Source organism: Mesoplodon bidens (genome assembly GCF_964165515.1).
Source record: "Mesoplodon bidens genome assembly, contig: HAP1_SCAFFOLD_227, whole genome shotgun sequence".
Taxonomy (NCBI): Eukaryota; Metazoa; Chordata; class Mammalia; order Artiodactyla; family Ziphiidae; genus Mesoplodon; species Mesoplodon bidens.
The window spans coordinates 207,629-230,337 of record NW_027671685.1 but is presented as its reverse complement, the minus strand read 5'-3'; the positions used below and the strand labels follow the sequence as shown (position 1 = coordinate 230,337).

Genomic DNA, 22,709 nt, shown 5'->3' with positions numbered 1-22,709 from the left:
TGTGTTGGGTCTTCGTTGCTGCTCACAGGCTTTCTCTAGGTGTGGTGTGAGGGGGGCTACTCTTCGTTGAGGTTTGTGGGCTTCTCATTGAGGTGGCTTCTCTTTCTTGCCGAGCATGGGCTCTAGGTGCACAGGCTTCAGTAGTTGTGGCACATGGGCTCAGTAGCTCTGGCTCACCGGCTCTAAAGCACAGGCTCAGTAGTTCTGGAACACAGGTTTAGTTGCTCCAAGGCATGTGGGGTCTTCTGGGACCAGGACTCGAACCCGTGTTCCTTGCATTGGCAGGCGGATTCTCAACCACTTAGTCACCAGGGAAGTCCTCCATACACTCTTGTTGAAAGACTTACGGGGAAATAGGTTTGTTCTTGGCGGTTGTCTACTTGCCTTGCTCTCATTTACGCAGATGCAGAGCTACAAGTGACTGCCCTGTAGGAACCTCGGTTTCCTCCTGGAAGAACCGGGAACCCAGGAGCCAGCAGCCCAAGGAGCTCGACCACGAACCCAGAATGGGGTCTGGACAAGTGATAGGCTCAGCCAGGGCTCTCCTCGCAGACAAGCTCGAAGAACTACATTTCCCAGAATCTTTTGTACTCGCATGGACTACATTTCCCAGAGGGGCTCGCGACTGTCCCTGCCCCGCCCCTCCCGGAGTTACGTGGGGCGTCGGGCGTCGGGCGTGGGCCGTTGGCTTGAGCTGATTACCCGCCAGAGGTCCGCCAGGGCGGCACCGCGTGGAGTCCCCAGCGGAAGCTTCTGTCCGGCCGTGGCAGTTCCGGAGCCTCCAGCCTGCGGCCCGCGGAACCCCCGATGCCTGGGCGAGGTGAGCGGCGGGGGGTAGGCAGGATGCGGGAGGGAGGACCGGGCTTCGGGAGGATCCGTCGCCGGGGCATGGGGCACAGGCCCAAGAGACGCGAGCCGGGTCTTTGTGGGCGCCGGCGGGCCGAGAGCCGGGCACCCCTGGCTCTGTTCGCCTGCCGCACCCAGCCATCCCACTGACGTGCCCCTGAACGAGACAGGTCGGGCACTTCGTCCCCATTGGCTGGACCCAGCCACCCTCCTGCTTCTTCCCGACCAGTTCCCAGCGCGCTACCTGCTCAGCGCCTGCCGGCATTTGAATTTGTTTCGGGCTGGCAGTGAACGTGAGAAAATTATTTCCTCCCCTTACCATCACCCCTGCACTCCCGAGTGACAGGCTTGTTTTATGCGAGAAGTGTGTCGCCAGCTTCTCCCAGTGGCAGAGCCAGGACTGCACCCAGGTCTTTGGTTTAATGTGCCCTTTCCTCAAGACAGCAGCCCCTCCCCGCCATAGGAGAGCTGATGTTTTCCCTTTTCAAAGCAGCTTTCTCTAGAAATCTGGAAATTGTTTCCTTGACAGGAGGGGGAGGAATTGGGTGGGAATGCTTGAGGTGGAGAAAAGTTGTCACATGCACGCAGGGAGGTTAGAGCAGGTGCTCTGGAGCCCGCGGTGCTTGGAACCCTGGTGCCACCCTCCCTGGCTGTGTGGACTGGGACAAGTTGCTCCCACTCTGCCCTCAGTTTCCTGATCTATAAAATGGGGTGCTGACAGTGCCAACTGTGCTGTGGGACTCGATGATGTATTGATAGGTAGTGCCTGGCATGCGGTGAGGCTCAGGGAGTTGCTGCTACTGCTGATAGAGTCCTAGGACTTTTCCTCTGAGCCAGGGAAAGAGCTGGGCCTGGACCAGGATGACCCAGCCCTTCTCTCTGGTCCTGTCTAGCCCTCGTTCCTTCTGACTTCCTTCTCTGGGGGCACTTGGCATCATTTTCAAGTGGTATAAAGGTTTCAGAGCTGCTGATTCTGACGGGTGGAAAGCAGAAGGGGCTTCCTCCTGGTTCCCTTTTTCTTCTCTCAGATCTGGCTTCTGGAGACTTCTCCCATCCTAAGGTGAAACTGCCCAGAAAGAGGACATGGCTACTGAACAGAGGGAAGCAAGGTCTCAGGTGAGTTCATTGCCATCTCAGGTCTTAGAGATAGATGGGTTTTTTTTTGTTGTTATTTTACCCTTAAACTGAAGTTTTCTCCCCAATACAGTCTTCACCAGGATTTGGAGCCCATGTCCTTCTGCCTTGGAAGAGTTGGTCCACCCTGGTGGATGGTGGATTGCATAGGGAATGCTTGCCTCCAACCCCTCAATCCATGGCCTGTGTTTCTCTTTTTTTTCTAATAGAAACTCTTTTATTCATTAATCCCAATTCACTGTATGATTACTGAATTGATAGGTAAGATGCCACATGTCTTATACCACTTGGGGTCAGAACAAACAAACAAGCACACTTGGCAGAGTTCCTTTCTGGCCTGTCTCCTTTGCTCAGTCGTGTCCCCCTCCCTACCCTTGGCCAGAATGCTTTTCTTTTTCTTTCCGCCCCTGAGAAATCCTCAGGATACCTTCGCCAGGCTTTTCCCAGTCCATAGTTTTTAGTTTTTCTCCATCTTAACTTTCTGGATCATGTGCCTTGCTTCTGTCACTCTCTTGAAAACTGATGTTGACCTGCCATTTTCATCTTTATGTTGTGAGAATGAGGGTGGGACCCCATCCAGGTGAGCCACTGTGTGAACAAAGGATAGCCATGCTGGTGGGGATGTAGATGGAGAGGTCTCTTGACTCCAAGAGCAGAGAGAAGACTCCTCAGGAAGCAGCAGTGAGAGTTTCATGGGATATTGGTAGTGGAGAGGCAGTGTATACAGTGATTCCTCAGTGGGGCTTTTGAGCCAGATGGCCAGGTTTGTGCCTATCTCCTCTGTTGCTGTTAATGGGTCTTGGGCAAAAAGCTCCACCTCTCTGTGCCTCAGTTTCTTACCTCTCTGTGCCTCAGTTTCTTCACCTGTAAAGTGAATACAACAACTGGGCCTACCTCAGAGGGTAGATGAGAGGATCCTGGGAGTTAGTGCATGGAAAGCATTCTTATCAGGGCCGGGCACATAGTAGATGTTCAATATGTGGTGGTTGTGGTAGCTAAACGATATTATTCTAGTTCATGATGTCTATCTATCTACTATTGGTAGATAGAAATGACTATACAGTGTCCTTCCTTTACTCATCCTCATCTAACAATAGTAGTTAACATTGCTGGGGAATATCCTGAGGGCTTCACCTTTGTTCTCACTCTCATAGCGAAGCAGAAGTTATTACCCCCATTTTACACTTGAAACTGAGGCTCAACGAAGTCAGGTAACCTGAAATCAAACCCAGGTATGTCTGGCCTCTAAGTTCATGTTAGTTATCATCCAGCCTTTTCTCTGGTACATCTTTCAGAACACAGGGCAGGCCTGGCTCCCAAATGACCAGAGTTCTCTGCAATGTGATGTTGTGTATCTTTTGGACCCATGAAATGTGGTAGTGGTTGATCTTCTGAGACTGGCTAGGACCTGCCTCTGCATATTTGGGCTACTTTTTTCTAAGCCCTTCCCATTCCATTCTAACAGAGCCAGGCTGCTCTCTTACCCAGAATCTTCTCCATCCCTGCTTGTGAGTCCTATGTGACATTTCTCCCTAACCTCACCTGCTGCCGATACATCAGTACTATGTGGAATTGTGTGTAAAACTCAGTGACAGGATGTTTAAGACCAGAGAGAGAATATACCTACCAAGTGCTGGGTTAAAAGAAAACTTCAGTTATCGTCTTGTCTCTGCCATTGGTAAAGTATGTGACCTGGTGTCTTAACTGCCCTGGACCTTGTGTTTCTCATCTCTAAAATGAGGATTGAACGAGGAAATAGTATATGGTCCTGTCCAGCGACACTTTTCTTGTTCAAATTGTTTCACGCGTTTTTCTTGTCTGCCAGTTGGATTGTAAATTCTTTTGAGGGCAAAGATCATTTCTTGTATTCCCTGCCATGTGCCAATAAATTTTCTTATTATACATGCACTGCATGTTAATGTTAAAAATCTCAGAGAATAAAAAAGTAAAATCACTCTTACCCCAACATCTTGAGATAATCATGGTCATACCTTTGGTATGCAGCCCTCAGAATAATTGTCTGTGTACCTTTATTTATTTATTATTTATTTATGTACATGTGTACATATGTATGTATGTATTTTTTATTTTATCATTTTAGCTTTTTATTTTGAGACAATATACATGAGATGAAATTTACCACTTTATCCATTTTTGAGTATATTGGCATTAAGTGCGTTCACAGTGTTGTGCTACCATCACTACTCTTTACCTCCATTGTATGGATTATCATTTATTACTTAACCCTATGAGATAGGCGTTGAGAGGCCGTTCCTTGGATTGGAATTCTACCTCTACCACTGACCAGCTGTGATATTGTGATTTATAATACGAAATATATATTTGTTCTTTGTCCCTGTTCCTGGCACATAATTTCCAAAACCCTTGTGATTTCCTAAGTGGTTAGTAATATGTGCTTTTTATCCCTGAAATTACTTCAGAGCAATGAAGGCACAATGGGTGTGTTTTGTATCCACACCAGAGTTTATGTTAATGAGGTTACTTTTGTACCCCACCTAAGGATGCGGGCGAATTGCCAGGGGAACCAACCTTGATTAAAGTGTTGGAATTTTCAGTCCTGCCCCCCAATAACCCCTCTTATCCATCTGTCACCACCCGAGGAGATGCAAGTTGAATCAGTCGCCAATGGTCAGTGATTTAATCAATCATGCCTATGTAATGAACCTCCATAGAAACCCAGAAGGGTTCAGAGTTCTTCCAGGTTGGTGAACATGTAGAGAGTCAGAGAGAATGGTGAATCCCGAGAGAGCATGGAAGCTGTGCACCCCTTCCCTGTGCCGCTCTTTCACCTGCCAGTTCCTATATCTTCTTTTATAATAAACCCATAATCTAGTAAGTAAATGTTTTCCTGAGTTCTGTGAGCCACTCTGGCAAATTAATCAAACCTGAGGAGAGGGTTGTAGAAACCTCCAATTTATAGCCAGTCAGTCAGCAGCACAGGTAACAACCTGGACTTGTGATTGACATTGAAAGGGGGCCAGTCTTGTGGGAATCTGACACTATCTTCAGGTGTCAGAATTGAGTTTAATTGTAGGACACCCAGCTGGTGTCCCACAATTGCTTGGTGTGTGGAAACCCCTCCACATCTGGTGTCAGAAGTGAAGTAGTGTTGTATTAAGAGTAGCGGAGACATGCAGGAGGAGTGAGTTTTCCCTTCATACCAGCTGTGTGACTTGGATAAATTTCTCTTTGTTTTCTCTTGTGTAAAATGGACACAATAATAGTACCTTCTTCATAGGGTTGTTGTGAAGATAAAATAAAGATATACACTAAAGGTTAATATAAAGCTCTAAGAATAGTACTTAGCCTGAAAAAAAGCATTCAATAAATTATAGCTATTTTAATTTCCATTATTACTGTCCTCAAGCTTTAGGGAGCAGAGTGCCTTCAGTTATTTAAACTAGCTCCCTCAGTGATTATTGAGGTTGTTTCCATTTCTTTGCTGTTACTAACACCATGATAAATGTCCTTTCATGTGCATTTTTGTTCAGTGTTCATTATCAAACAAATATAATAATTGGAGAGTTAAAGAGTATGCACATTTTAAAGCTTCTAATGTATGTTATCAAATTGCCAACAGGAAGATTATTCTAATTAACACTCCCACTAATGGCCTTAATATCTCCACCCATCTCTTGTAGCAGTTAACTCGGGGCCTGGTTCATACTTCCTGCTACTCAGTATCTATTTGTCATGGGTCAGTTGTTCACTAAGCAAATGACCTGGAACCTTCAGAACCTAGAATAATATAGAAGCATTTCATGGTAGCTCGTCTACTCCCCACTGCCGCCTTTTTCACCCTGTGTGATGGGTGGTCCTGGGTGAGCTGAGATGCTTGTCTCTACAGGTGTCAGTGACATTTGAAGATGTGGCTGTGTTCTTTACACGGGATGAGTGGGGAAAGCTGGCTCCTTCTCAGAGAAACTTGTACCAAGATGTGATGCTGGAGAACTATAGTAACCTTGTCTCATTGGGTAAGGAAATTTTCCCTGTAGATACAGAGTTCAGAAATTGGGATACCTCAGCATCTGATTTCCTGGGTAAAAGCCCTGGGTCATTAAAATCTTTAGCTGAGTTTTGCCTTAGCACTGTGCAAACTGGATCTCCATAAATAAACCTGGAAACCTTTTTCTCCCTTGTAGGTATGGAATGGATGGGACAATCTACAGAGCTGCACATTAGAAATTCCCTCACTGCAGGCAACATTTTCCCACTATGACTGAACTATGATGTGTTTGCTCATCTCTTAACAGAGAGCATCCCTCAACCTTTTTCTTTGACCCAACACTGGCTTTTTTCAATTCTCTTTTACAGGGGTCAGCAAACTTTTTCTGTAAAGGGCCAGGGAGTAAATATTTTCAGCTTTGTGGGCCACATATAGTCTCTGTAACGTATTCCTTTTCTTTTTTTTTTTGAACCATTCTTTGCTCAAGGGCCATGCATAAACAGACAGTGGCCTAGATTTGGCCTATGACCCATAGTTTGCTGACTGCTGCCATCTTTCAAAGGGAGTCAGATAGTGTTTTCTCATTTTAAACAAGCTACTTGGTACATAATCCTTTCCACAGATACCTGTTACAAATATTAATTTAATCTGTACATTTAACAGACATTTAACAGTATATACATATTCCCTCTTGTATAGAAAGCTATTAGCACCCTGTTAATCAAGTCTGCATGTTTATCATACTTCACTAACATACAACTAAATGTTACATTGCCCCTTGCTTTTACCCTAACACACCCCTCACATTGTGGGGGCACAACTGGAGCATCCCACAGAAGTTCTCTGTATCATCCTTTGAGTTTTCTGCTCAGATCTCAGATACCTCTTTGTGTCAAGGCAAAATCAAGTCTTTTTTTTCTTTTTCTTTTTTTCCTTCTTTTAGGTCTATGAGCAGGACTCCCATTTTCCAAACCCGAGGTGATCTCCCTGTTGCAGCAAGGAGAAGATCCCTGGAAGGTAGAGAAAGAAAGCCCTGGAGGCTCCTCTCTAGGTGAGTGGGTGCGGAATCTCTGCAGGCAGCAGTCTGGTAAGTGAGTGCATGTGCAACTCGGAGATGTTGGTCAGGGAATTTTCTGCATGTTCTCAGTCCTGAAGAAGTTTTGGAGAAGGGATGCTAAGGCCCCTAGTCACAAGCTTCCTCTTCTTCTCTGATAATTACTGCACAAGTGAATCTCTCAGGATCTTTTCTCTTGTGACTTCCTGTTGTTTCAGAGGAGGGCTACACTGTCATGCATTCATTCAGCAAACTTAGTGCATTTAAGGAACTGCAGATAATTCATTCAGACTGAAGCTCAGGGTATATGGGAAAAGAAAGAGATGAGGAAGGAAATGAGATTAGAGAGCCAGGTGGGGGCCACACTATGAAGTGCTTTGGTACAGTTCTTAGGGATGGGAACTGTCCATGGATGACTGGAAATAATTCAAGAGTTTCAAGCAGAAGAGTTGTATGGTTGTTGATATTTTAGAAAAAATAGTCTGAGTCTGAGATACTTTAAACGTCCTTCAGTAAAGGCTAAAGAAGCTGAGGTGGGTCCCTACACTGGCACACAGCACCACAGTCAGAAAGCAGCAGCACTGGTGTGGGCGGAGCTCCAAGCTATGTGAAGGACTAAAGCAAGTTACGGTGCATTATTATGACATATCGCCATTTATGTGTAAAGAAAATTACGTGGGTGTTTGTCTATATGCATTATGTGCGTGTAAGTGCCAAGAGAAAGGTCGGGGGACACCTAAGCTGGTAACTAGTTACATTTTGATTGAGACTGAGAATGGGCATTGATGAAAGGGGACTTTAGTTACATGCAATGTTATTAAAATTTTCACAGAGAATATATTCATGAGTCCTTATTACACAGTTTCAATTAAATAAGAATGGTTACTTTGGAAACACTGTTGGTCCTAGATTTGAAATGAGGAAAAACTAGAGGTGGGAACCTTCTGGAGATTATTCCATAATGTAGGTAAGACTACCTGGAGGGAGGCAAGTGCAGTGAGTTCAGGAAAGAGGAGAGGTCCCTTTATTAAGGGTATAGGACAGGTTCGGTGTGGGATGGGTTTCATTTGAAATGTTAGTGAAATATGGGTAGAGGTCACCAGTGGACAGCTGTAGAAGGTAAACAGGGTCAGAACTCAACAGGGAGGTCAGGGAGCCATCAGTGCAAAGGTGGCATTTGAAGCCTTGAGCTGAGCAGATGAGGGAACGGAGGAGAGGACAGAGTCCCAGGAAACCTCAGTGTTTATGAGGTGGGTTAAGAAGGAAGAATCTGTGGCTGAGCCTGGGAAGAAGTCACCAGAGGAGAAAACTGGCAGATTCGGCTGTCATGGAAGTTGAGGACTGAGAGCTGTTGACTTGGGGAGGCCAGGGCTCTGGGGGAGCCAGGTTCTAAGCCTCGCTCACTGCTTTCCTGTCCCGTGATAAACAGCAGTGCAACCTTGGACAGAAGGATGCAGGTCCTGCCCTGGCGGAGCTCAGTGGAGGGGGAGGCTAATCGCACACAGGGCTGTGGAATGACAGCCTCCGGTGAGGACCTCGGGGGAAGAGCCGCAGGTGCTGTGAGAACGTGGAACAGGAGGGGTGCTGTGGGCAAGGCTTCCCGAGGAAGGGCCGGATCCCACATTGTGAGAAGCGTTCAGGCACAGGAAGAGCATGTCCGAGAGTCCAGACAAAGGAAGCCGGTGTGTGGAGACGGGAGCAGGGAGAGGGGGCCGGGACCTGAGAGCCAGGCACAGCCTCTGAGGAGTTGAAGTACCCTGGCCATGAGCCCAGGTTTATGTTCTGCAAGGATCAGCCTGCAACCAATGTGGAGCCACCTGCCATAGACGTAGTAGGACTTGTCTGAGGTTGTTGTCGGGTCCAGATGAGTCAGTGATGACCCCTCACAATGCGGGCCCAGCAGAAGGGCTGTGGGACAGGCTGTCTCGATCCCTAAAGCACCCACACCTTTAGTAGAGCTCATTCTTCCCCGTATAATGTGAGATCTTTTGAGGTGGGAACCACACTTATCTCTCCTTATATCTTTTAACTGTCACTTGGGAGAAATATTCTAATTTTGTGGGAACTGCTAGAGACCACCACAAAGTAAACAGAGAACGCAGGCAGCAGGAAACCAGTGGAGAGTTTAGGAGGGGCGTCAGGTGTGGACTGAGTATGGCATGGAAGATCAAAGGAAGAGACGGAAGAATTGTTCCCTTTCCATTCGCCTCGGGAGCCTCTGATCCATGAGGAGTCCCCCTTCCTGAGTGAAATGTTAGTTGGATTAAACTGAATAGAAAGTATGACTGGAGTCGAAAGCTGTCCAGAGAGACCCTGAAACACCTAGTGGTGATGTCAAGTCCTCAGGTTTGGGAAACTGTCCCCAAAGGAAAACTCTGAGTGGGTGTCTGGAGGAAGTAAGGCCATCAGAGCCAAGCAGTGTGTGCATTTCTCTTGATGGGATGAACCTCCTCTCTTTGGTCAAAGGAGACAGTGAGATGGGGCGTCCTGGGTGTGCTGGCGTGTGGTTGTGTCTCTCCTGCACCCCTGGTGAGTCTCCCATTTGCCTGGACTAAAGTGCCCTTGGAACAGTTTCCCTTCCAAGGGGAGCTCACTTCCCTGTGAGCTTAGGTGAGGGGCCTGGATGTTCTTGGAAGTACCTTGATCATTAACTCTAGACCAAAACCAAAAACCAACCCTTTGAACAACCAGTGACAGAAAAGCTTATGCTTCCAGGGTAGGACTCCTAGAACCTCTAATTGCCTCCAAGTGTGTTTTTAAAATATAATTTTCACTTCAAGACTCCTCACAAATAGGAAAAACAAGACAAAAAGGGAAAACAAACTGTCATCCCTGGATCTGTATGTTTCATGTTGAGAGATGGGAGGAAATGGCTTAAAGGGTACACGTCTCATCTGAGTCTCTTACTTAAGAAATGAGTCCAAAGTCTAATCACTATTCTGGCATATTATGTATATAAGTTATCTATATATAAAATTAGAATAATGTGATTCAATCAACTTGAACGTCTCATGAGTTTGATTTACACCTAACATGAAAATATTCTTTTATTCAAAAAATTTAAAATCCAGGGATGATCTAGGTAAACAGTTACCTCCAATGAAAAGGTGTTTTTCTTCCTTTGTCTTTTTCTCTTCCTTTGTTATATTTATGCAAGAATTCAGGGCAGACTGAACCTGGAAGGGTGGTCAGCTAAGGGGTTGCTTGTGGACTGCCTTCCACTCACCGAGACTTGCTGGGGCTTCATCTGCACAGAGAGTAGGGGTCTTTTTCTAATTTGCAGAAAGGTGCTGTAGGGGTTATAGCAGCAGCCTAATGAGATAACATGCAGTGGTTTTAAGGAGTGAATTTCTTACAAGGTGAAAGTTGAGCCCAAATGCTCTGTAGCCCTGTTTACTATGTTTGATTTAGTCTTGTTCTCATGTCCTGCGCTCCTCTTCTGCCACCAACATCTACTGTCCTTGTAGCTGCCAGAATGGTCTATTTAAAAGACAGATCAGGTCATCTCACTCGCATGCTCAAAACCTCTAGTGGCTTCTATCACATAGAACACAATCCAAAGCCCCCAGCGTGGCCCTCAGAGGCCTTTGTGGTCTGGCCCCAGCTACCTCTTTGCCTTCACCTCCTTCCTCTCTGCCCTTCATTGGAGAACTCTAATCACCCTGGCCTCCTTGTAGTTCATCAGGAAGGCCAAGCAGGCTCCCACCTCAGGGCCTCTGCACTTGCTTTTTCCTCTTCTGGACCATTCTTCCTGATGGCCAGGAGCCCACTTGACTCACTTCCTCACACTATACAGGTTTCTGCTCAGATGGCACTTTGTCAGTTAGACACAGCTCATCCTTTGTTCTTTGTCCTCCGCAGGACACAGGTCCTTTGTCCTCCACATTCTTTATCCCCTCACCATGCTTCATTTTCTCTCAGAGTACTTATTACTGCAAAATAGTACATATTTATTTATTATCAGCTCTTCCTCTGGATTGTAAATTCCCTCATGCTGGGTTGTCTGTTTCATTTGTTCCCATGTCCCCAGTACCTAAAATAGTGTCTGGTCAGAGTCAGCTTCCAGTTAGTGAATGTATGAATGACTTGGTTAGGTAGTCGTGATGGAGACAGAAAAAAGGGAACCAGTTGCAGAGATATTTGGCAGATAAAAGCAACAGGACTTGGAGATGGTTTAGATATGGAAGATAGAGGAGATGGAGTTGTCAAGGATGCGTGCTTGGTTTGTGGTTTGTTCTGGGATGGACAGTGATATCATTCACTGAGATAGTGGTGCTAGGAGATCAGATTTGGGGGATGGTATAAATATGGTTTTGGATGAATTAAGTTGTCTTTGGTTAACCCAGTTATTCAAGTGGAGATGTCAAATAGCCTGTTTGACATGGAGTTCCACCCCTTATAATATACCCTGGGCATTAAATGTAAATTTGGGAGACCCTGTCACTAAAGATAATTGAAACAGTGGTTGAGTTTGAGTTAGCCTGTGGAGTGGATTCAGAGTACAGCAAGAGCAAGAAAGAGCCTAGGACTGAATCTTGAGGAACTCTGACAGTTCATGGCTAGGCAGAGAGAAATGAACCCATAGGGAAGACAAGGGTAAGGTGTACTATAGAAGGAAACTCGGGAGTCTAGTGTCATTGAAGTCAAGTCTCATAAAGGATGGTATCAGTAGAGGTAGGGAAAAGTAGATGAACTTGAGACATATTTAGATGGCAGAATAAACAAGTCTTGGTAATTGATTAGCGGAGGGAGAGGTGTGAAGGATGCCTTTTAAAGTTTTGATTCAGAACTGGTGCCAATTACAGAGACAAAAAGGTTATACAGGTTGGGGGGAGGAAATAATCATAAATTCAGTTGAGCTGTCTTTGAGACACTCAAGTTGCTGTTTTGAGCTGGGTTTTGTATAATTAGGTATGGAGAGTAGAGAAGTCCTGCCTAGAGTATGTTTATAGATGAAGCTGGCCTGTGGAAAGGGTACAGAGTGAAAAGAATCAGGGGCCTAGCACTCAAACCTACGGAACTCCAAGGATTAAAGATCAGGTAGAGGAAATGAGCACACAAAGGAGATGGAAGCTGGTAGAACATGAGAAGAATTTGGAGGCAAGTTCAGGGTCACTGTAGCTTAGGTAGTGAGCATCTGAAGGAAAATGAGGGGTCACTATCAGATGCTGCTGAGAGGTAAGTTAGGTGGGGACTGAAGAGAGCATCTTGCCTTTGTCACATGAAGGTCATGGTTGCCTTAGAGTAGTGGTAAGGACAGAAGCCAGAATGGAGCCCATGAGGGGTGAGTGAGCAGGAGGAGATGAATATGTGTGGGATACGACAAGGTGAGATGTGACAAGGAGGCAGTAGTTGGAGAGCTCTTCTATGCAAATATAAACAAATATTTCTTGTTTTTCTCTGTCCACTCAAATTATATTATACAGCACACATTATTCTGCCCCTTTCTCTTGATATATATTGAAACTCTTTCCATGTCAGTACATAAAGAGCTTCCTCATTCTAAGGAGTAGTTCTACGGCCTTCAGCTAGCTCTCTTCTTGGCTGGCAGAAGAGGTGATTTTGGTTGTATGTGGCTTTGGATAATGTTAGCCCATTGGGTCCAGTTTGGGCTAGAATTTTATAAATGCTATGGCTTCTAATTAGCAATATGGATATTGGTTTAAAGCTGTACCTTTATCGTGTACCCATATGATGTCCTGGTGTATTACAGTTAGAGTTAATCCAACTGTCCATCAAAGGAATCTGGTTGAATAAGCTGAGGGACATTCTCATGGTGGAATTCTCACTGTAAATAAGAATGAGGAAGAATTCTGTAAATTCCACTGTGGGGTGATAATATTACTAAGTAGGGGAAAGTGCAGAACAGAACAGTGAGAATAGGAGTTTTATCAAAGGAAGGAGGAGATACCAAAAAAGACAAAGTGTATATTTGCTTATATTAAATAAAATAGAGAAGCCAAAAAAAAAGGATAAAAGCAGATGTATAAAAATGGTTACCTATAAGGTGAAGGAAGAAAAAGAAAAAGGATTGAGAGAACAAGGATAGAATGTAGAATTTTTTTAAGGTACCTTGTTTTTATAATGTTGACTTTGGAACCATAAAAATGTTTTATAGGGCTTCCCTGGTGGTGCAGTGGTTGAGAGTCCGCCTGCCGATGCAGGGGTTCGTGCCCTGGTCCGGGAAGATAACCACATGCCACAGAACGACTGGGCCGTGAGCCATGGCCACTGAGCCTGTGTGTCCAGAGCCTGTGCTCCACAGCGGGAGAGGCCAAAACAGTGAGAGGCCCAAGTACCGCAAAAAAATATATATATATAAATTAAAAAACAAGATTAAACAAAAATGAATAAGTGTCCCATAAATATTGAAAGCAAAATGAAACAAATGACCGTAATTGTGTTTCAGGTTGTTGGCTTAGTCACAGAGAAAAATTATCTCAAATGCTTTTAAATCACAGCAGCTTGAATAAAGATCCTTAGTGATTTATATAAATATTATGGTTTATAATAAGTAATATATATTTGGTACAGAGCTCCTAAAACCCTGGGAATTCCTAGGTGATGAGAGCCACAAAGGTGTCTTTGTTATGTTAATGAGGTTTCTTTTGGACCCTATCTTAAGATGGGGCCTGGTTGCCATAACCAATCATGTGATTAGAGGTTTGAAAGTTGACCTCCAGGGAGGGGAGGGGGACTGGAGGTTGAATTAGTTGCCAGTGGCCAATGATTTAATCAATCATGCCTGTATAATGGCGCCTCCATAAAAACCCAAAAGGACAGATTCAGAAAGCTTCTGGGTTGGTGAATATGTGGAGATCTGGGGAGTGTGGTGTACTTAGAGAGGGCTTAGAAATTCCATTCCCTTTCCCCATACATTGACCTGTGCATCTCTTCCATCTGGCTGTTGCCAAGTTATATCCTCTTATAATTAACTGCTGATCTAGTAAGCAGAATGTTTCTCTGAGTTCCATGAGCCACTGTAGCAAATTAACCAAACCTAAGAAGGGGGTCATGGGAACCTCTGATTTATAGCCAGTTGGTCAGAAGTACAGATGATAACCTGGGTTTGTAACTGGTGTCTGAGGGAGGCAGGGGGCAGTCTTGTAGGACTGAACCCTTAACCTGTGGGATATGATGCTATCTCCAGGTAGATAATGTCAGAGTTGAGCTGAATTGAGGACACCCAGTTGGTATCCAAGAATTGCTTATTATTGATGTGGAAACCGCCCCCCCCACTTCCACATTGGAACTGGGTGAAGAACATGTAATTAATACTTTATAGGCAAAAATAACTTCAAACAATAATGTTGATTTTGGTGGTTATAAGAAAGATATGTGGTTATGTTTACAAATAGAGTCCTTATCTTTGAGAAATGTGTTCTGAAGTATTATTGATGAAATGATATAATACAGAATTAGCGTAATTTAGCATATGCTAATGAAAGAGACGTAAGGGAGTTGTGTTAATTTTCTCAGCCTGCTCCAACAAAGTGCCACAAACTGTGTGGCTTTAAACAACAGAAATTTATTGTCTCACAGTTTTGTGGGGCGATTCTCCCTCTGAAACTCCAGATAGAATCCTTCCTTCCCTCTCCCTACCTTCTGGATGTGGCCAGTGGTCCTTGTTCCTTGGCTTGCAGCTGCATCACTCCAGTCTCTGCTTCTCTTGTCACTTGGTGTTCCCCTGGGGTATCTTGACATGGTCTTTCTGTGCTTGCCTGTGTCCAAATTTCCCTTTTATAAAGACACCAGTCATATTAGAACCTACCCTAATCACCTTGTCTCAACTTGATTGAATCTGCAAAGTTACTTAACCTTACCAAATAAGGTTATATTCTGAGTTATTGGAAATTAGGACTTCAACATATCTTTTTTGGGTGATGCAATTCAACCCATAATAAGGTAATAGATGAAACAGCATTAGTGGTTGTTGATGCTGGCTTGGCAATTCATTGTACAATTCACTCTACTTTTGTACATGCTGAACATCTTCCATAATAAAAAGCTTTAAAAATCAGAATTACCAACAACAGAATTTCTAAAACAGCATTTCTCTTTTTCACCAACACAGGCATTCTGGAATACATTTACAGATGTGTAGTTCTGCCCCCATCGTGGTGTTGTGTGTAATTCTCAGCATATAGCTCCCTCAATTCTCTGACTCTAGAAAACCTTATGAGACTGCAAATGCATGTGACATTTTTATAGGAATAATTTTGAATCTGACCACCTGTAGGATAAGGTGGGAAGGATATAGGTCTGGAAAGTTGGCTTGGGTTCAAAGATTTTGATGCTGCCTTTAGCCCTCACACTATCCCTCCATCTAATCTATGGCTAATCCTTTAAAATCCCATTTTAGACATTTCTTCCCCCAAATTCTGGCCACCACTAGTACGCCTTCCCAGCTTGTACTTGCTACTATCTGAGGGTAGTTTGGATGTTGTTGTAAGCTCACATTTTCATCCATTTCTGTCTTGTGTTTTTGTTGTATAAATGACCACACTTCTCCTTTTTTGTCTCTAATGCCAAACTGGGAGCTCCTTAAAGAAGTTAACTGTTTCTTTTCATTACCAGATCTGGAATGTCTTGTGGATCACATGCCTAAGATAGAGCCTGACATGTTGTAGGTGCTTTTTAAGTATTTGATGAATGAAGTAAATAAGGAGCAGTCAGTGCTTTTTGAAATAATAAGAGGAGTTCTATATAGTAAGAAGGTTAAGTTCAGTGGGAAGTAATACTAGAAAGGTGAGAAACAGGTCAGAGGATCAACTTGAAGGTCAATAGCAATAGTCACTATTGAGTAAGGAGATGCTGAACTTGGATGTATTAATGATGGTTGTTAGAGACATCTTAGTGAAGAGATTCAAGGGAATTTGATGACTGACTAGACTTGGAATGCAGGGGAGAGAAGATTCTGAGATGAAACTAAGAATTCGTGGCAAAGGAGCTGAAGAAGTTATGATATAATTCAGAACTTGGAAACCCAAAAAGAGTTCGAAAGGAATGCACTGGATTCGGATTTGGACAAGCTGAATTTGAAGAAAAATACTCAAATGAAGAGTCTAGCAGGCAGCTGGAAATACCTCTGTAAAGTGTTTTGAGGCTCAGGATAGTCATTCAGATAGGAGGTGTGGGAGTGGATGAAATCATCTAGGGAGAGAAGGTTGAAGAGAGACTCACAGAGTTTCATAAGCACCAAGGGAGGAGAAACTAGACCTAATGACAGGAACTAGTCAGGGTGGTGGTCATTGGCAAAATCACCTGTTCTCTAAACTTCTGACCTAAGTCATAACCTTGTTCATGAGTTAGCTCAGGCCCAGGCTTGATTCTGGGAGAGAGCAAAAGTTGAACTGCACTTCAGGAGACATATCTTAGACCTACAGAAAACTTTAAGCAGACCATAAAGAACAGTTAGGATGTCCATAATCCAGGACTCATGTCCCCTTCATTGGGAAACATGACTGTTTTAAGTTATTAGTCCCATTCTGGACTAAGGCATTGGCACTTGAAGTAGAGTTGAGGTGAGTTTCCCAGTATTGGTATGGACCCTTGTAGCTATAATTACTTCCATTAAAAAATAAAAACTCCCCATGTCCTGTTTCTCTATTCTCCTTTAAACAGAACTTTTCAAAAGCATTTCTATACTTGATGTCTCCATGTTCTCACCTCCCATTGTTTCTTCTGTGCACTCCAGTAGGGCTTTCTTCCTTACTAGTCCATGAAAAGCAGTTATTAAATCCCAGACAGTCTCCATCTTGGCACAATCAGGGTTAAGTTTTTAATTCTTAAATTGTTTAACAAAGTTGATCATTGCCTCCTCACTGGAGTACTTTCTTCCTTTGGCTTCTGGACCACCATACTCTTCTGCTTTTCTTCCTTTTCTTGCCCTCTAGTATTACAATGCCTAAGTGATTTTTTCAGTTCTTCAGCTTTTTTTTTCTTTTTTGGCTGTGTTGGGTCTTCATTGCTGTGCACGGGCTTTCTCTAGTTGCAGCAAGCGTGGGTTCTTTGTTGCGGTGCGTGGACTTCTCATTGTGATGGCTTCCCTTGTTGTGGAGCACGGGCTCCAGGTGTACAGGCTCAGCAGTTGTGGATCATTACCTGGTCCATAGTAGGCAGTTAATAAATATTTGTGAATGGAAAGGATGTCTCCAGCATATGCAAAGATAACAAAATAAGAAAAAAATATGTAGTGCTCCAGAAACTGCATGTAGTTCAGTATACATGGAAAGAAACCAGGGGAGGGAGATGATTACCGAGGTGAATGAAGGTCAGATCATGAAACACCTTGTTGACCATGTTAAGTACTCTGGACCTTACTTATATACAAATCATTGAAGATAATTTGGAGGATCTTACAGAAGTTTGCAACATGGTAAGATGTGGATTTTAGAAAGATTACTGTGGCTACAGTGTGGAGACTGAATTGACAGCAAGATTTGAGGTGGGGAGACTAGTTAGGAGTCTATGGTGGAACAGTAAAGCATGAGAAACAGAGTACCATTTAGGCACCCGAGCCCAGTGCTCAGGGCTCTAGTAAAGTTGTTGGTTGTAAAACTGCAGTCTTTACATACAGACCTAAGGCAGGGTCTCTAACTTTGCCTTATAAACTACAATCCAAAATTTTGGAATCTTGCTATTTTCTTCCCAGCTCGTGTAGTAACCTAGAACCAATGACTGATGTTCATAGGGAAAGTACTCCATTTTTACCACTGCCTCCCACACTTGTGCCCAAATAATGTTATTGAAATTTGGATCACTTAAGCAAGATTTAGATGGATAAGGAAATTGAAAGGTGTTGAACAGAAAATAAAAAACTCCCCTTTCTGTTACAAAAATAGTAAAGATTAGAGAGCAGATAGGTTTTGTGATTGGCTAAGTGAAAAAGAGCTATTACACAAAATGCACATTATGGTCTCTTCCAGAAGATGTGGTTCCTAATTTAATGAGTGATTTATTGATACTTATCTATATATGTATTTTAAAATGAGTGTTATTCTCACTTGCTCGGCTTGGCAAATATCAGTGCCTTAAAAAAATAGTAAAGATGGGTGCATTTAAAATTAGTCAGAGAGGGTGTGTAGAATGGGGGAAAAATCCCAAACCCTAGGGAAAGCAGTTTTAAAGTAGAAATAGTAAGTTACCCATGAAGGAAACTGAGAAGTTAACACTGGTAGAAGAAAAGAGAAAAGCAGAATATATTATGTTCACCAAGCAGAGAGAATCTGTAAACAGGTGAGAAAGTGAATGTCAGATAGGAATCTCAAAATACAGTGAGTTGCAAAGGAGCCCTTTAAATGGTTACTCTAGCCCAGGAGAAAATGCCAAAATATATGTATACCTATTCCCCACCAGAATTTAATATTCAATGAATTGTGTCCTTACCCAACTTTAAAATTTATTGAATTTAATTCTGTTTTTTACCACCTTATCATGTTAGCCCTTTTTACCATTTTATGTTTATTCCTGTCTTATTGATCTTTGACTCTTTTCTATGCTGCTTGCATAGCATCTCCTGCTTGATAAATGAGCAAGGCTGCTTTCTTATCTTGCAACTTTTGGCTTCATGCCTACCTGTTGGCACCTCTGTAGATTAATTCAGTAATTACTTCCTGTTTGAACTGGCTCTGAAACCCTCCCACTGCTTGTATAATGTACTGTCCTGGAAGGCAACTTCTCATGCAAGTCTTGAATCCTGTGTGTGTGTGTGTGTGTGTATGAAATTAATATATAAATAATTGAGATTATTTGACATTGTTCAAATTAGGTATATATAAGTTATTAAAGAAGGTTAACAAAACAAACATTTTGTGTATAATTCAGATGCCATTAGGAGGATCTGTAGGTGAATAGGGCATGCTAATCTGCTTGCAGAGAACATTAGGGTAGAAAAGGAAAGTGAAAATATTTAGATATAGATAAATATAATTACATATATAGAATATATAGATATATATTTTTAACACTGTGGTGAGTTCCTATAATAACAGGAATGCTCTATGGAAACTCACAGTCAAGAAGGGACTCAGAGTTAACTTTTGAACTGAATCTGAAGGATACAAAGGAATTTGGCATGAGGGAAAAGGGATGAAGACTTTCCAGATTAGGAATGATTACACAAAGAAGAAAAATGTCATGAAGATAATTTAGGATTCTATCATAGGCTTTGGACTCTGATCCCAGGCTGCCTTTTCCAATTCATGGCTCCCCTTTGAATCCCTCTTCTCCATTTTCCATTAGCCAATTCTTCTGATCACTCTTACACTCACCCTCTTTAAATGGGTTTGTTTAATCTTTTCTCCACCCTGTTGTTCTCAACTCATGTTGATTGATTCTCTGTACTGCTTAAATCTCCTAAGTTTTTCTTCTTACTGTTTTTGGCCATATACCAAGACCTTATTTAAATACCATCAATATTCAGTCTATACATTTAGTCTCAGTAGCCAAATGCTGTATCACATGGAACATCTTCAGTTTTTTCTTTCCCTTCCAGGATGGAAGAACAGTTATAAAACCACAAAGTCAACTCAAACACAAGGTTCTTCATTTCAGGAGCTGATAATGAAAAGCTCCAAAAGGAATGGACCCTGGGACTTCAAATTAGAAAACCCCTGCAAATATGAAGACAGATTAGAGAAAAAGCAGAAGAAAAAAGAAAGTGTTCAGATAGTTTCAGTCGCTCACAAAAAAATCCTCACTGTAGAAAGGAAACATAAAAATACTGAATTTGGCCAAAACTTCAGCCCAAAGTCAGTCCTTGTTAGGCAACAGATGGTTCCCAGAGAAAAAACCCCACCAAAATGTGAAATACAAGGAAACAGCTTCAAACAGAATTCCAATTTATTTAATCAACAAAAAATCAACACAGCCGGGAAACATTATAAATGTAGTATGTGTGAGAAAACCTTCATTAATACCTCATCCCTTCATAAACATGAGATAAACCATAGTGGAGAGAAATTGTTTAAATGTAAAGACTGTTCGAAAGCCTTTAACGAAAGTTCAGCTCTTATTCAACATCAAATAACTCATACTGGAGAGAAACCCTATGTATGTAAAGAATGTGGGAAAGCCTTCACTCTCAGTACATCCCTTTATAAACTCGTAAGAACACACACTGTGGAGAAATCCTATAGATGTAAAGAATGTGGTAAATCCTTCAGCAGAAGGTCAGGCTTTTTTATACATCAAAAAATCCATGCTGGAGAAAACCTCTATAAATATAACCCAGGTAGGAAGGCATCTAGTTGCAACACATCCCTTCCTGGATGTCAGAGAATGAATTCCAGAAAGAAGTGCTATTTATGTAATGAATGTGGCAAGACCTTTAAGTCTAGTTCATCCCTTCGTTATCATCAGAGGATACACACAGGAGAGAAACCTTTTAAATGTAGTGAATGTGGGAGAGCCTTCAGTCAGAGTGCATCTCTTATTCCACATGAAAGAATTCACACTGGAGAAAAGCCTTATAGATGTAATGAATGTGGAATAGGTTTCATTTCTATTTCACGACTTAACAGACACCGAATAATTCTTACTGGTGAGAAGTTTTATAATTGTAATGAATGTGGTAAAGCCTTAAGTTCCCACTCAACACTTATTATTCATGAAAGAATTCATACTGGAGAGAAACCATGTAAATGTAAAGTGTGTGGGAAAGCCTTCAGACAAAGTTCAGCTCTCATTCAACATCAGAGAATGCATACTGGAGAAAGACCCTATAAATGTAATGAGTGTGGGAAAACATCCAGGTGTAACTCATCCCTTAGTAATCATCAGAGTATTCACACAGGAGAGAAACCATATCGATGTGAAGAATGTGGGATATCTTTTGGCCAAAGATCAGCTCTTATTCAACATCGAAGGATTCATACAGGAGAGAAACCCTTCAAATGTAATACATGTGGGAAAACTTTTAGACAAAGCTCATCACGTATTGCCCATCAGAGAATTCATACTGGAGAGAAACCCTATGAATGTAATACATGTGGGAAACTTTTCAATCACAGGTCATCTCTTACTAATCATCATACAATTCATATTGAAGAGAACCCCTAGAAAGTAGGTTTGCATGTGTGACATTCTGAAAGCAAAGCTCATCAGAATACATGAAAGTGATGTAATAAATGTAATGGATATGAAAAGCCATTCTATGATTTAGTCATCAAATAATAAATTCCAAGGATAAACCTATGTAATAGATAATGAGAAAAGTGGAAATTGTTCAGTCCTATCAGACACTTTATAATAACCTAAAATGAAGAATTCCGGACTGGAGACATTGACTTTGGGCATTTGTAAAGTAATTGTTTTCTCTACAGCATCGCATGCTGCATATCATATGTCATTGTTGTAAACATCTGGGTGATGAGGGGAAGTGTGCACTGGATTTCCTGTTAAACTGTAAACTTAATACTTTTTAAAAAATAACTGACATTGTAATAGTATATAAAAATGTGGTCAAAGAAATTATACATTTTTAGAGAAAAGGACCAAATGAAAGTTAAAAATGAATTGTAAACTACCTCTGACTTTCTGGGGTTTGTCCTTTTCCTGCCTTGATGTCAAACTTTGGGCCTGGATTTCATTTAAAAGTAGAAATAAAAGTCTGTTCTCTTCCTTTGTTCTTCTAGTAATTGCTGTGAATTGGAAATTTTCCACACAATTTTTAATTCTCTTCTCAGAATTATTTTTTTTGCTCTGAAGTCATTTATTATGAAATTATACATGCTATATACTGTGAACTGTCATCTTAAGTATATTAAATGGAAAAATAAGCAATTTTCAAGTTTAAAGCTATTAAATTATATTTAATATATATTATACATATATATTTAATAACATATATTCTAAATTCACAGCAGAAGGGGCTGTCAAAAGTAGTTTAATGAATCTAGCATATGTGCCAAAATATCGGAAGGTACATCAATCACTTCATGAAATAAAAGAGTATGTTTTTCCTACTTGGTGTTCTCTAGTGTCAAACAATTTTAAGAAAACAAAAGGAGTAATTTATAAGCAACTCAGTAGTTTGGTTGGTTGGTTGGTTGAGTCCCAGCTTTGGGACATGTACTATGCTGCACACTGGGAATTTTAAGAAAAAAGTCACAGGCCTTCAAGAAGCCATGAATGGAGGAAAGGGGATGGAGGACTATCAGATGAGTAAAGCAAATTATTATGTCACTGTATGTAAGTGTGGTTGTTTTAACAGGCAGATAGATAGGTTGTGACAATATGTTGCAGTGCAAGAAAGTTGTAGAGATGTGGACGTGATGAAGGAGAGATTGAATGTAACCAAGGAAACCTGGTGACATCAGAGAAAGCTTTCCAGAGGCAGTGATGCCTGAGCCAGGTTTTGAGAGAATAATAAGAACTCTCCAGAGGATGAGATAAGCATTCCAAATAGGAGAGGTAGAGGTGAGTAATACCATGACACCTTTATGGAAACTCAAGTATAGAACTAATGAGCAGGAGAATGGCAGATGTTAAAGTCTGAGTAGAAGGCAGAGGCCAGATAACAAAGGGCCTATTTGCCATGAAAAGAAGTTTGGATTTTATCCTGAAATTGATGGAGTCAGTTAAAAATATTAAGTAAGGAACATTGTTCTGGTAACGATGTATAGAGGGTGTGTTTAGTATGTATTAAAGCTGTATAGACTGATGCCTAGAAATCTGGGCTATGGTAATTCAAGTGATAGGTGAATG

At 42.1% G+C, this 22,709-nt stretch overlaps 1 protein-coding gene across 5 annotated transcripts; it reads left to right on the top strand.

The window, feature by feature from the left end:
* Positions 1–662: 662 nt before the first annotated feature.
* On the top strand, positions 663–21,562 carry LOC308611198 (uncharacterized protein). 5 transcript variants are annotated; one of them, XM_081260074.1, is made up of 5 exons: positions 663–820; positions 1,875–1,962; positions 6,903–6,998; positions 8,431–8,528; positions 19,498–21,562. In XM_081260074.1, exons 1-5 carry the CDS (start codon positions 808–810, stop codon positions 21,060–21,062), a joined length of 1,860 nt encoding a protein of 619 aa, XP_081116200.1. In that variant the 5' UTR covers positions 663–807; the 3' UTR covers positions 21,063–21,562. The 5 variants fall into 5 exon arrangements, with proteins under 5 accessions (XP_081116200.1, XP_081116199.1, XP_081116202.1 ...); XM_081260073.1 differs by having other exon boundaries at positions 8,431–8,555; XM_081260076.1 differs by lacking the exon at positions 8,431–8,528 and adding an exon at positions 5,849–5,975 and having other exon boundaries at positions 664–820; positions 19,498–21,561.
* Positions 21,563–22,709: the final 1,147 nt, after the last annotated feature.